At 42.4% G+C, this 14815-nt stretch overlaps 2 protein-coding genes across 2 annotated transcripts; both read left to right on the forward strand.

Annotated features, from left to right (window-relative positions):
* Positions 1-785: 785 nt before the first annotated feature.
* Positions 786-1623, forward strand: LOC131893748 (von Hippel-Lindau disease tumor suppressor-like). Its single transcript, XM_059243847.1, has one exon. The coding sequence runs from the start codon at positions 786-788 to the stop codon at positions 1260-1262; it is 477 nt and encodes a 158-aa protein (XP_059099830.1). The 3' UTR covers positions 1263-1623.
* Positions 1624-13632: 12009 nt separating this feature from the next.
* Positions 13633-14601, forward strand: LOC131926634 (olfactory receptor 2H1-like). The gene has a single exon (XM_059282179.1). It carries the CDS (start codon positions 13633-13635, stop codon positions 14599-14601), a length of 969 nt encoding a protein of 322 aa, XP_059138162.1.
* Positions 14602-14815: the final 214 nt, after the last annotated feature.

Genomic DNA, 14815 nt, shown 5'->3' on the forward strand with positions numbered 1-14815 from the left:
ACAAATTTCGTAAAATTTACCCACAAGAGAAATTCAACAAATAAGCCTAAAATATCAGTAGTTGCCATCCATTAGATGAAGATTGATTACAATGGAGAATTGCTGCATATTATCTAAAACATCCAATTTTTAGTGGTGCCTTGTGACTCATGCCTGTGGTCTCAGCACATCAAAGTCTGGGGCAGGTGGATTGTCTGCAGTTCAAGGCCATCCTGAGTTACGTAGTGAGTACTGGGTCATGCACAGGTACCTAGCAAGACCCTTTCTCAATAAAAGGTCCAGTTTTAACCTGCAAGATGAATATATATATATGAACATGTGTGATGTTAGACATAACGGAGGGCTGTCAATGGTTTCTGGCAGGTCCCAATGTTGCGGGGGCGGGGGCGGGGATGTCAAGTAGTGAATACATATTTGTTCAAATGAGTAATTTTTTTTCCACAGCAGTTATGAGAGAGAGAGAGAGAGAGAGAGAGAGAGAGAGAGAGAGAGAGAGAGAGCGAGCGAGCCAAGTTCGCTCTGTGCAAGGTCCCAAGTCATGCTAAAATTAAATCTACCTAATTGAAAGCCAGTACTTAGCGTGGCCTGCACCTTCCCAGCCCGCACTTCCTGGGGTGATGGGCAGGGACCCGAAGAACCGGTCAGAGCAACGAAGAGTTGAGACGTGAAGAACCTCGGATGCACTGTGGCGGCTACTGCTGAGTCCTCCTCTGGGGAGTCCTGGGCTGCGGGATTCCAGAGCTGACTTCGCCTTGGAGCTGGACCTGGAAGACCTCAGGAAACCCATGGCTGCAGGGCGGGCGCCACCAGAGCTGCGCTCAGTGAGAGTGAACCCGCGCGACCTTTCCCGGGTATTGGTCTGGAACCGCAGCCCGCGCGTGGCGCAGCCCCTGTGGCTCGACTTTCAAGGCGAACCACAGCCCTTCCAGATGCTGCTGCCAGGAGCCAGCCTCCGAATCAACAGCTACCGAGGTCACCCTTGGCTCTTCAGGGACGCCAGGACAAACGACAGACTCCTGGTTAACCAAACTGAGTTATTTGTGCCATCTCTCAGTGTTGACGGGCGGCCTGCCTTTGCCAACATCACGCTGCCAGTATACACGCTGAAAGAGCGGTGCCTTCAAGTTGTGCGAAGCCTAGTCAGTCCCGAGAACTACAGAAGACTGGACATTGTCTCCTCACTCTACGAAGATTTGGAAGACCACCCCCACGTGAAGAAAGACCTGGAACGGCTTAGCCACGAACACATTGAAAATCAGTGATCAGAAAAGGCAGCCAAAGAAAATCACTGAAAAACTCAGCTTCTGACGGTATTGATGAACAAACCAATGGATGCTTTGGTAGACAGTATCAGGAGGGTTAGCCTCTTCGGTTGGGATAGAGGAAAGCTAACTTAAATGCACAAAGCAAACATCATAAAGGGAGTCGTTTTATGGAAAGTATTTTTCCTAATTGTTTAAGGCTTGTCCTTTTCTTAGTCCATTCAGTTTGTAGTACTATTTTGCTTCTGTTTGTAAACCAGGATTGACTTTCCACGGCTACTGAAATAATGGCGGTAATTTATCTCCACAGAAGGCAGCTGTGCTCCTGTTTAGTTCTAGTATTAAAGGTAAATAAATTGTTGCCAGGTCTGCATCTTTTTTCTTTTCCTTTCAATGAATCCATGGAGCTCCATGTGGTTCGGTATTTTTATCAGCAGGATTTGAGTACACTTTTCATCTGGCTAGAAAGGGCATCTTCGGTCCAGCTGTGGGTTTGTAGAGTATCCTGCAATGCGTTACAGTTAAGTAAATGTACATATCCTTTCTTATAATCTGGACTTCAGGTCATTAACGTCATACTTGTTTAAATTTACGTTTTACTTGTGTCCCTTTCTAGCATAACTATTTCTCCACATTGTATTACCTTTCACAAACATCAGGATTGCAGCCCCTCTTGTAACTGATGGGATTTTATCACATTTCCTGGCATTGGTCATTATTTTGGGCACATCTTGTGCTATAATCAGAGTGAAGTGAATGAAACAAAATCCTACACTGGTTCCCTTCCACCCTTCAAGTCATCTACTCTTCGTACCTTCTTTAAACATTCAACAGGTGACCTGGACTTTTGATTGATTACATAGTGTTAATTTTGGTTTTCAGTTTTGTTGTTGTTGTTGTTTTGTTAGACAGGGTTTTGTGTAGCCAGGATACCTGGGACTTATTATGTAGCTGAGAATAAACTCGAACCACTGATCCTTCTCCCTCTGCCTCTTCCTCCTGCACAAGGGCTGGGATTGCAGTCAAGTCCATGTTCTGCTTGGGCTTTATACGAATGTATTGTACTAGCGCTACATAACATGCCTCTAACTATTTAAACTATTTGTTGAAATGTTGCCCTGAGAAACAAATGTGGAAACGAGAAATTCCCTGTGCTGATATAGAGGACACCCACATGTCTCTGTGGGGTGGACTGGGGATTTAAAGAGGTCTGGTGTAGTACTGGTTTAACGAGCCCCTCAATTTCTTGTAACCCCTCTTTCATGTCAATTTCATTAAAGCATGTAATTCCAACACCATCTTTTTGTGTTGTACAAAGAAGTTTAAAAACAGGTAAAATGACTAATGTTTCATTTGGAGTTTTATGGCTGTGTTAAATTTATTGTTCTTAAGAGATGGTGTTTTTTTCCTATTTTTTTTTTCTTTTATTGAAAATAGAATCTGTTCTGATACAATATATCCTGACTATAGTTTCCCTCCCTCTATTCCTCCCAGTTCTTCCTCCACCTCCCCTCAGCTTTGGATCCACTCCCTTTCTGTCTCTCATTAGAAAAGTCTTTTAAGATACAAAAACCAAACATGACAAAATAAATACAATAAGATGAAGCAGAAACCATCTTATCAAAGTTGGACACAGCAATTCAACAAGGGGAAAGAGTCTCAAGGGCAGGCACAAGAGTCAGAGACCCACTTGTTCTCAGTCAGAAGTCCCATTAAAAATACAAAGCTAATGCAATAACATAGCACGGGACCTGGTGCAGACACATGAAGGCCTTTGTTTACTACCTCAGTCTCTGCTTAGCTGGTTCACAGGGCCTTGTTCTGATGTCCTCTGTCTCCTCTGACTCTTATACTCTTTCCACCTTCTTTTGCACAGGATTCTCTGAGCTCTGAGGGGAGGGATTTGATGGAGACCACCAACTTAGACTTTGTCTCCTCATAATGTCTGGCTGTGGGTCTCTGCATCTGCTCCCATCTGCTGCTGGAGGAAGTCTCTCTGATGATGACTAGATAAGACACCAATATATAGCAGAGTATAGCAGAATATCATTAGGAATCATTTTATTGAATTTTTTTTTTTTTTAGACCAGCAGTGCTTGGTTTTATTCCAGGTCTCTGGGCTATCTAGTCTCTAGTTCTTGGTGGCCCAAGAAGTGTTGAGTGTGGGTTCCTTCTCATAGAGTGGGCCTTAGGTCAAATCAGATATTGGTTGACTTCTCCTACAAGTTCTGGGCCATCATTGCCCTAGCATTTTGTGCATACCGGACAGATTGTAGGTCAAAGGTTTTGTTGCTGGGTTGGTGTTCATGTTTCTATTTCGGTAGCCTGCAGAGTGCCTTCCCTCACCAAAGAGACTAGAACATAGGGGTAAAAGCTTCATATAGGCACCAGCTCAACTTCTTCATGTTCAATAAGCCCTGTGGGTGTTGTCCTCAGCAACAGGGCCCAATGTGAGTTTGTGGAGAACAACCTTTTATCTTGGCAACAACCAAGGTTATTTGGGAATTTACATGGGACCCCCTTGGCCAGCAACTCAACTGAACACAACCCAGTCCCACCAATGGAAGCCTTGCCTGGCTACAAGCTGGGTCTTGATGTAGATTGATTCTCAACTTTCTGAGGAATCCCCATATTGATTTCCATAGTAGCTATGCAAGTTTACACTCTCACCAGCAATGGAGGAGTGTTCTCCTTGCTCCACATCTTACCAGCATGAACTATCACTTGTGTTATCGATCTTAGCCATTCTGACAAGTGTAATATGGAATCTCAAAGTCATATTGATTTGCATTCTATGATGGCTAGGGATGTTGAACATTTAAGTGCTCAGCCATTTGAGATTCCTCTATTGAGAATTCTCTGTTTAGATCTGTTTTTCATTTTTAAATTGGATTATTTAATTTTTTAATATCAAGTTTCTTGAGTTCTTTATATATTTTGGGTCAGATATGGAGTTGGTAAAAATCTTTTCCTATTCTGTAGGCTTCCACTTTGTCCTATTGACAGTGTCCTTTGCCTTACAGAATTTCAGTTTCATGAGGTCCCATGTAGCTAGAGTTTTCCTGCCTGGCCCACAGTCAGGACAAATCTCTCTCACCCGCCAGTCCCACAGCTGCTCAGACCCAACCAAGTAAACACAAAGACTTATATTGCTTACAAACTGTATGGCCATGGCAGGCTTCTTGCTAACTGTTCTTATATCTTAAATTAATCCATTTCTATAAATCTATACCTTGCCACATGGCTCATGGCTTACTGACATCTTCACATGCTGCTTGTCATGGAGGCGGCTGGCAGTGTCTCCCTCCGACTTCCTGTTCTCTCAATTCTCCTCTCTGTTAGTTCCGCTTATACTTCCTGCCTGGCCACTGGCCAATCAGTGTTTTATTTATTGACCAATCAAAGCAACACATTTGACATACAGACCATCCCACAGCAGTCCCATTTATTATTTGTTGATCTTATTGCCTGGGAGATTGATGTTCTGTTCAGGAAGCTGTCTCCTGTGCCAATGTGCTCAAGGCTATTCTCCACTTTCTCTTCTATCAGTTAAGTGTATCTGGTTTTATGTTGAGATCTTTGATCCACTTGGGCTCAAGTTTTGCATGGTGATAAGTATGGGTCTATTGCATTCTTCTACAAGTCAACATCCAGTTTGACCAGCACATTTGTTGAAGGGACACTCTTTTTTCCCAGTGTGTATTTCTGTCTTCTTTATCAAAAATTAAGTGTATGTTGGTGTATGGCTTTCTGTCTGGGACTTCAATTAGATTCCATTGATCAACATGTCTGTTTTGATGACAATACCATAAGGATTTTATTACTATATATCTGTAGTATAGCTTGAAAGTAGGAATGGTGATACCTCCAGAAGTTCTTTTATTGTTCAGGATTGTTTTAGCTATCCTAGGTTTTTGTTTTTCCATATGAAGTTGAGAATTGTCCTTTCAAGGTCTGTAAAGAATTGTGTTGGAAGCCAGGCATGATAGCACTCGCCTTCAATCCTGATGCTCAAAAGGAAGAGGCAGGCAGATCACTGTGAGTTCCAGGCCATCTTGATCAATAGAGTGAGTTCCAAGACAGGTAGAGCTATTACACAGAGAAACCTTGTTTCAAAAATTTAAAAAAAAAAATTTTAAACAGAATTGTGTTGGAATTTTGATGGAAATTGCATTGAATCTGTAAATTCATTTTCGTACGATGGCCATTTTTACTATGTTGATCCTACCAACCCATGAGCATGGGAGTTCCTATCTTCTGATATCTTCTTCAATTTTTTTCTTAAAAAAACTTGAAGTTTTTAATCAAACAAGTCATTCACTTGCTTTGTTAGAGAAACTCTAAGATGTTAGAGACTATTGCGAAGACGGTTGTTTTATTATTTCTGATTTCCTTCTTTCTTATTTCTTTCTCAGTCCATTTGTCATTTGTACATAGGAGGGCTACTTTTTTTTTTTTTTTACATAGTCTTGTATCCAGCCACTTCTCTAAAAATGTTTATCAATGAAAGGTTTCTATACCCTGATATTAAACCTCTCTGCTAACACGTAAATCAAACAACAACAACAACAAAATTAAGAATTCAAAGTACAGGTTTGATGAGTAAAATGTAAAATGCTCCCAGATGATTTTTCGGCCTCCAGAGAGGAGACAGGGAGAAGAGACTGAAAAACCACATATCCATTCTCTGGGAGGCAGTTTAAATACACTATAGGTGTGGTCTTGAGCATCTCAGGGGGAGGAGCCGCCTTTTGGCGGGTTTTCTGAGACAGGGCAAGTTTGGAGAGAGAGATGGGGGAGGAGGGAATGAGGTGGAGCTTCCACCTGAACATCTGTAGGAATTTACTGGTGGAATTTTTTAGGGTCATTTATGTACACTATCATATCATCTGCAAATAATGGTGCTTTGGCTTCTTTTCCAATTTGTATCCCTCGATCTCCTTCAGTTGTCTTATTGTTCTAGCTAAAACTTCAACTACTGTACTGAGTAGATACAGAGAGAGTAGAAAACCTTGTCTTGTTTCTGATTTTAGGAGAATTGCTATGACTTTCTCTCCACCTAATTTGATGTAGGCTATAGGATTGCTATACATTGCCTTTATTGTGTTTAGGTCTGTTCCTGGGTACCTAATCTCTCCAGGACTTTTATCGTGAAGCGGTTTGGATTTTGTGAAAGGCCTTTTCTGCATAGAATGAGATGATTATGTAGGTTTTATTCTGTCAGTTTGTTTATATGGTGGGTTACATTTACTGATTTTCAAATCCTGCATCTCTGGGATAAAGCCTATTTGATCATGGTGAAATTTTTGAGTATTTTTGCATCTATGTTCATAAAAGAAATTAGTCTGTAATTCTCTTTCTTTGTTGAGTCTTTATGTTGTTTGGTTATCAGGGTAACTGTGGATTCATAAAATAAATTGGGCAATGTTCCTTCTGTTTCTAATTTTGTGGAATTATTTGAGGGATATTGGCATTAACTCTTCTTTGAAACTCTGCCCTAAAACCATCTGGCCCTTAGATTTTTTTGCTTCTTTGAGAATATCAACAAGATAGACTAATCTTATTCAAACTAACTAAAAGGAAGAGACAGAATATCCAAATGAACAAAACCAGAAAGGAAAAGGGGGACATAACAGACACTGAGGAAATCCAGAGAATTATAAGAACATATTTAAAAACCTAGAAGCTGACAAATTAGAAAATCTAAAAGAAATGGATACTTTTCTCAATAGGCACAGCTTACCAAAATTAAATCAAGATCAGATAAACAATTCAAAAAGACCTATAACCCCTAATGAAATAGAAGCAATCATTAAAAGTCTCCCAACAAAAAACCTAAGGGCCAGATGGTTTTAGGGCAGAAATATGGGTTAGTTTAAGTTATAACAGCTAGTTACTGACAAACTATCAGCCGAGCATGTATAATTAACAATAAGTCTCTGTGTGGTTACTTGGAAACTTTCTAGTGGGACAGAAAATTCAGTCAACATAATTCTTTATTGATTCTTTGGGAGTATCACATCATGCACGCCAATCCCACGCACCTCCCGGTCCCTCCATATTTGACCCTTACCCCTGAAGAATACCTGCAATGGACCCCAAAAAAATAATTAAAAACAAGACAAAACAAACAAACAAAAACCCAGCTCAATCCTCCATCTTCCCAACACTTCTTCATCCATCCTAGGGGCATCAGGATCTGCAGTGTGTCTTGTAGTATACCCTTTTTGTCCAATCAGCCCCACCTACAAAATGTTCCTAGCAATGAATCCTTGGTTCAAGTCTTCTAGCACTATCACTGGACACTCACCAAAATTCCTCTCAGATATCCTGCTACTGCCCTGAGTCATGGAGATTCTTCAGTTATCATTCCACAGAGCCAGTTCCTTCATGCACTACAACAGGTCATAGATGGGGTAGTTGATAGGGTGGACCAACCCAAGGATGTGGGTCTGGGTTGTAGCTGTGTTGGTCAGTCAGGGTAACTGGGATCACTCCCTCTCAGGCAAGGGGCAGAGCCAGCTCTCCTAGGCCCATGCCATTGATGCCAGCTCTCCCATGCCTGTGGTTAGGGGTGGGGCCATCTCTCCTGAGTGCAGGGCGTAGCTCTCCCATGGGGGGCACAGCTCTCCTGATGCAGTGTCCAGTGAGGGGCAGAACCAGCTATCCCAGGGATCCTGGATTCCTTAAGGTAATTTACTCATTTTCTCTAGAAGGACCTCCATCGGATTCATGAAGGCTGTTTTAAAGTCTTTATCTTATGCTTCAGCTATATTAGAATATTCAGAGCCTGCTGTGGTGGGATAGTTAGGCTCTAGTGGAGAGATACTGCCCTGGTTGCTGTTGATTGTGTTTTTGTGCTGACTTCTCAGCATCTGGGTTTGGGATGATTAAAGATCTAGGTGCTGATTTCTGGATTTGTCTTTGTTGGGTGAGTGTTTTGTTCCTTGGATTCTGTTTCTTCTCTGTATTTTCAGAGTGGGAAGGCTACATGTTGCCTGTTTTCCTAGACTGTTCAGCTGGTATATTCCCAGGGAAGGACTGCTAGCATTGGAGGCTGGGTAACTGAGATGAGTTGGGGGAAGGAAGGTTGGAGGAGAAGGTCTTTATGATCCCTTGGGGATGGAGGTCAGAGAGGAAAGGAAGACCACAGCAGGTTACCATCTACAGAATGAGGATGAGACAGTGGAGGGGGGTTGGCCGGTAATGGATCTCAGGAACAGCAGAAGAGGTATGGGTCTGCCTTCAGCTTACTCCTTGCCCTGAGAAAGGCAGCCTTTGGGTTAGCAGGAGATGCCTGTATCTGAGATACAGCAACAAGTGGGAGGATAACGGTTAAGAAGGGATGCTTTGTGTGATCCACAGGAGATGTGGGTGGAGGTGAGGGATGGCTGCAGCTGGTATTCTGTTGCAGTGCTAGGGACTAGAGTGTAGATTGGGTATAGGGAAGAGAGCTACAGGAAGAAGTCTATGGGTAGCCTACCTGGTTTTCTGGCAGGCGTGACCTGTGTCAAGTTTTATTTTTAAAATGATCATTAATGCATTAAATAGTGACTCGGGTGAATGAAAAAAGAAAGGTGGTTGCTGTGGGATGTATGGCAAATGTGTTGCTAATTAATCAATAAAACACTGATTGGCCGTTGGCTAGGCAGGAAGTGTAGGCGGGGCAAGGAGGAGAATAAAGCTGGGAAGTGGAAGGCTGAGTCAGAGAGACACTGCCAGCCACCACGATGAGGAACAGCTTGTGAAGATGCCGGTAAGCCACGAGCCATGTGGCAAGGCATAGATTAATGGAAATGGATTAATTTAAGCTATAGGAACAGTTAGCAAGAAGCCTGCCACGGCCATACAGTTTGAAAGCAACATAAGTCTCTGTGTTTACTTGGTCGGGTCTGAGAGGCTGTGGGACTGGCAGGTGAGAGAGATTTGCCCTGACTGTGGGCCAGGCAGGAAAACTCAAGCTACAGGTGGTGGAGGGATAAAGAAAAAGAAAGGAGAAGAAGAGAAAAGAAAAGAGATTGACCATGGAGAAAACAAGAAAGAAAAATAAGGAAAGTCCAAGTAGGAATTATGGAGTTGAAAAATATAATAAATGAGATTTAAAAATTATTCAGAGAGATTCAGCAGATAATTAGAACTGGCAAATGAAAGAATCACCACACTTGAAGGTAGATCAAAATTATACAAAATATACATTATAATAATGGAGCCAACTGTTAAGTTTTCTAGAATTTTGCAAACCAGCTATTAAAAAGGACCTTGACTAAAAGTCAAGTTAGACAATTCTGGCTATGACAAATAGTTTCAAAGTCCTGTGAAAATTCCTCATGTGGCAAATAATGCAGACGTGACCATTGTCATCTCTACTAACAGAGAAGGAATGGTGACCTTGTCACGTATTCCAGTAATGGCTATAGTTGGCATACTTTCACCAGGGAGTCCCCTGCCACCTCCACCATAATTACTAACTAATTGTCTGTGGGCTGTGGAACCCTTGGGTCTCAGCTGAATTAATGAGATATTTCTCTCCATAGGACAGGAGTTCTGGGATCTCTCTCTCCACCACACACAGTGTCAAGCTTTGCATTACCAGGACCACTAAAACAGATGCTAACTTCTCTACAGACTGTTTGCCAAAACCTTGCTAGTTAAGAGATGTCTCTACCCCATTTGGCCTCATTTACCCCATAGAAAAGGCAGCAGGCTGTGGTTGGTGAACAGTCAGTTCATTTGTGTTTACACATGAACTCTGGTGCTTACCACCATATTGTGCTAGCCTAGTGGTTTAAGCTTTCTTTGTTAACTTCCTTATGTAAAAAGAAAGATAGTAATACATAGAGTTGTAAGAGGCAAACAGAAGTGTGTGGATAAATGCTTAACAGCTTGACTGGAGGAATGCAGAGCCCTTATTTACAATGTTTGCTCTGTTTACACAGTACAAATGCTCCTGGCATGGATGATTTTAGGTAATTATAATTTAAAAGCTATCTCATAAAATCTGAGAATTTAAGTATCAAATAAGTTAGTTCTAACAAATCATATGACTGTCTACTCAAAAAAGAGCCTGGCTATAAAGCTTAGCGATTCTTGTTACAACCAGAGATCTAGTTGCCCTCTCAGAGACCATCATTATTCCTTATTTCAAGGTTTCTTCTTGATGTCCATGCAGAGACTAAGCACCAATTAAGAATTTTATCATGGGCAATTGCTGGCAACTAGAGCAGATCTTCTTCAGATGAGGGTAAGTAGAATATTTGCTGTTCTCTCATGTAATACTGGTTTCCATGTATCCTCGACAATAGAGCCCCGGAAGGGGAGTTTAAAGCGGTGAGGGGCTTTTATCTGCCTGCTTTTGGGGTTCTATTACTTTGGGGGTTGATTTTAGCTTTTGAGGCAAGTGTACCCCAGGCTGGTCCCAGATATAATCTACCCACTGCTGCCTCTTGATTGCCAAGATGACAGGCATTAGGTACTGCAAAACAGGGTGAGTTTAATCAGCCACATTAAATCACACTAATCTGCTGGCCTCATGCCCTCACATTTTGGGTAGAAAAATGCCACAGTCTGTCATAGCTCTGCACTACATATTTTCCTCTGTATTCCTCCAGGTATGGGGGAAAGTTTCTAGAATTCTCTTAGTCCCATCATTTTTTTTGAGTGGGTGACCTGAGAAACCTTACTTGCCCTGAGAGAGTTTGCTGTAAAAATTCATGGTAAAATTGATAAGATCTTTGCAGGGTTGCTATGGAAACCAGATGTTCAGGCAGCTGTTTGCCATACTTGGCACAAGTGACAAACTCCACAGTTGGAAAGTGCTAATAGCAAAAGCAGGAAATGATTACCAAATCTTCATCAACCCCTGCAGGTGACCAGCCTCCACCAATCCTGACGATCTGTATTCAATCCCATGGATCCTCATGATAGAAGTAAAGCAATTCCCACAAACTGTCCTCTTACCTCCACACGTATGCTGTCACACACAAAATAAATAAATGCAATATATCTTAATAAGATTTCTTTATTTTCTATCACACGTATGATTATTTTTGAATGCATGTGCATGGGCTTGGTAACTGCAAAGATCAGAAGAAGGCATCAGATCTTCTGGAGGAGTTATGGAATTGTTGTAAGTCACCATGTGGGTGCTGGGAACTGACATACGGTCCTCTGCAAAAGAATAAGTGCCCTTAACAACTGAGCTATCTCTCCAGCCCCTGTATACCGTATTTTTAAAGAAACAAAAGTTATGAGAAAACAGAGAATAATTCATGTAAAGTTGAGATAGGTAGTTCCATCTTGGAAAATGGAAAATGAGAAGTTTGGGAGGGGCACACAAGGCTCTCTAAGATACCTGGAATGTCTGTTTACAACCTTAACCTGGTTATTGGATACATTACAGATTGAATCCTTATTGTTTATACTGTAGAGATTTACTTTGTTTACACTTTGATTTGAATATAAAATAATAACAATGAAAAATATTCTGTAGGAGCAAAAACAAGGGGGGGAAGAAATAAAACCAGAAGATTCTGGAATAATGATGGGGCAGTGAGTGAAGCCCTGTACCTGAGTGTCCTTCCATCTTAGAATACTTCTGGCGGGGCCCCACTTACCCATTGCTATCCTGTCATCTGCCAGGCCAGAGAACCCTGTGTCCTCAGTTCAGCTTCCAGAGGAGCCGCAACCTCCCCCATCTGTCACTGAGCTGGCCTGCTATGCTCCAGTATTTCCAGTCACTTCATTGATGGAGTTTTCTTGGATGAAATTTTCCCCAAGTCTGACCTTCACTTTATTAATTCTGTACTTTCAATCACCTCATAGACCTGCATGATTGGAATTTATATCTAAGTCTTTTGATAATGCAACTGTGAGCCACAGTAATTTTAACAAGCCACTCTTGCCTCCTGACTGTTAACTTTTCATGAGGACTGAGTGATTGGAACAAGGATACTTCCTATCCAGGGTAGCTATGGTGATAATGTCTTTCCCCAATATATCATGCACCCAAATAAACTTATCTGGGGTCAGAGAACAGAACAGCCACTAGATGTAGAGGCCAGAAAATGGTGGCACATACACCTTTAATCCTATCATTTGGGAGGAAGAGATCCATCTGGATCTCTGTGAGTTTCAAGCCACACTGGAAACAGCCAGGCATGGTCACTCACACCTTTAATCCCAGGAAGTGAGCTTTTAATCCCAGGAAGTGATGGGAGAAAGCAGAAAGGTGTATAAGGCGTGAGGACCAAGGAACTAGAGCTGGTTAAGCTTTTAGGCTTTTGAGCAACACAGTTCAGCTGAGAGGTATCCAGTCTGAGGAAACAGAAACAGCTGAGGAATTGGTAAGGTGAGGTGGCTGTGGCTTGTTCTGCTTCTCTGATCTTTCAGCGTTCACCACAATACCTGGCTCCAGGTTTGTTTTTATTAATAAGACCTTCTAAGATTCGTGCTACAAATAAATAGTAAAGAAGCCAAGAGAGCTGAAATGATCTGCTATGTATGAATGGAGTCTCCTAAAATGAAAGAAAACCCCTCACATACATAACATATTCTGAACCAGATTTGGTGGCTCACACTTACAGTTCCAGCATTCCAGAAGCTGATACAGGAAGATTGCCTGGAGGCACTGGCCAGCCTATACTTCAAACCTTATTTCAAACAAACAAACAGACTCATTCTGTCTCTGATAAGCTGTCTTACAAAATAAGAAGTATAAAATATATGAAATATATTTCTAGTTATGCCAATAAGTATTCACCAGCTAAACACAGAAATGGTGACACTTACAGAGATACAACCTGAAAATTCAATCAATATAATTGGTTTGAATTTATTTTATTTCCTCATTTACTTATTTATTTGTAAACTGCAGACCTAAACTACAATTCATGCTTGGCAGCTTTCTGCCTCAGAGGTACATCCATACCCCTAAAACATAGTATTTAACTAATTCCTCCAAGAGATAGTAGGCATGAGACAACACAGAGTAAAAACAGAAAAGCACTGAGAAGATAGGGCACCCAACACACTTCTCCTGAATGAGTGAATGAGTTGATTAATCAGTCAGGCATCAGCATTCTCCACCCTTAACCAGGAAGTTAGAGGACCAGTGTGAGGATCTACCCAGCCTCCTTCACGTTCTTGGTTTCCTCATAGCCACTAGACAACGTTTGACCAAGAGAAATAGGCAAGGCAATGACCTGTTTGGTGATGAGCCTGGAAAGTGAGCTTGGGAGAGCAGAGGAAGAAAAAAAATGTCCATCCAGCATGTCCTGACTATGTCCTGAGAAGCATATACATGAGTTTTCATGAGGCCCCTTGTATCACACTAATCTGACAGCTTCATCTCACCAACCAGACACAAAAGGCCATGGTCAACCACAGCTCTCCAGTGGGCTTCTTCCTGCTGGGCTTCTCTGAACACCCACACCTGGAAAAGATTCTCTTTGTGGTTGTCTTGTGTTCCTACCTCCTCACACTCATAGGAAACACACTCATCCTCCTGCTGTCCACACTGGACCCCAGGCTCCACTCTCCAATGTACTTCTTCCTCTCTAACCTCTCCTTCTTGGACCTCTGCTTCACCACAACCTGTGTGCCCCAGATGCTGGTCAACCTCTGGGGACCCACAAAGACCATCAGCTTCCTGGGATGCTCTGTCCAGCTCTTCATCTTCATGCTTCTGGGGACCACTGAGTGCATCCTCCTGGGGCCTCATGAAAACTCATGTATATGCTTCTCAGTGATGGCCTTTGACCGCTATGTGGCAGTCTGCCAGCCCCTGCACTATACCACCGTCATCCACCCCCGCCTGTGCTGGCAGCTGGCAGCTGTGGCCTGGGCTATAGGTTTGGCTCAATCCATAGTTCAGATACCACCCACCCTCCGCCTGCCCTTCTGTCCTCATAGGCAGATAGACGACTTTCTATGTGAAGTCCCATCTCTAATTCGACTCTCCTGTGGGGATACCACCTATAATGAGATTCAGTTGGCAGTTGCAGGTGTCATCTTTCTGCTTGTGCCTCTGGGTCTCATCCTTGTCTCTTATGGTGCTATCGCCAGGGCAGTGCTGAGGACTAACACTTCAAAGGGCCGAAGGAAAGCTTTTGGGACCTGCTCCTCCCACCTCATCGTGGTCACCCTCTTCTACAGCTCAGTCATTGCTGTCTATCTGCAACCTAAAAATCCCTATGCCCAAGAGAGGGGCAAGTTCTTTGGTCTCTTCTATGCAGTGGGCACTCCTACACTCAACCCTCTTGTATACACCCTGAGGAACAAGGAGGTCAAGAGATCATTCTGGAGGCTGCTAGGGAAGGATAGGGACTCTGGGGAGAGCTGAGGGAGAAATACTTGTGTGCTTTCTGAATTAAAAGAGTTTCTTCGTGATATGTAGGTTGTATTTATATATTTATGCATATATATTATATAACAGTAATAGTAATAACAGGAAAAGAAGCTATCAACTTGAGAGGGGGAAGATGTGTGAGGAGTTGGAGACCTGGGAGGAGCTAGAGGTAGAAAAGGGAGGGGGAAAGTGATATAATTCTATTTCA

Source organism: Peromyscus eremicus, chromosome 16_21 (genome assembly GCF_949786415.1).
Source record: "Peromyscus eremicus chromosome 16_21, PerEre_H2_v1, whole genome shotgun sequence".
Classification (NCBI taxonomy): domain Eukaryota; kingdom Metazoa; phylum Chordata; class Mammalia; order Rodentia; family Cricetidae; genus Peromyscus; species Peromyscus eremicus.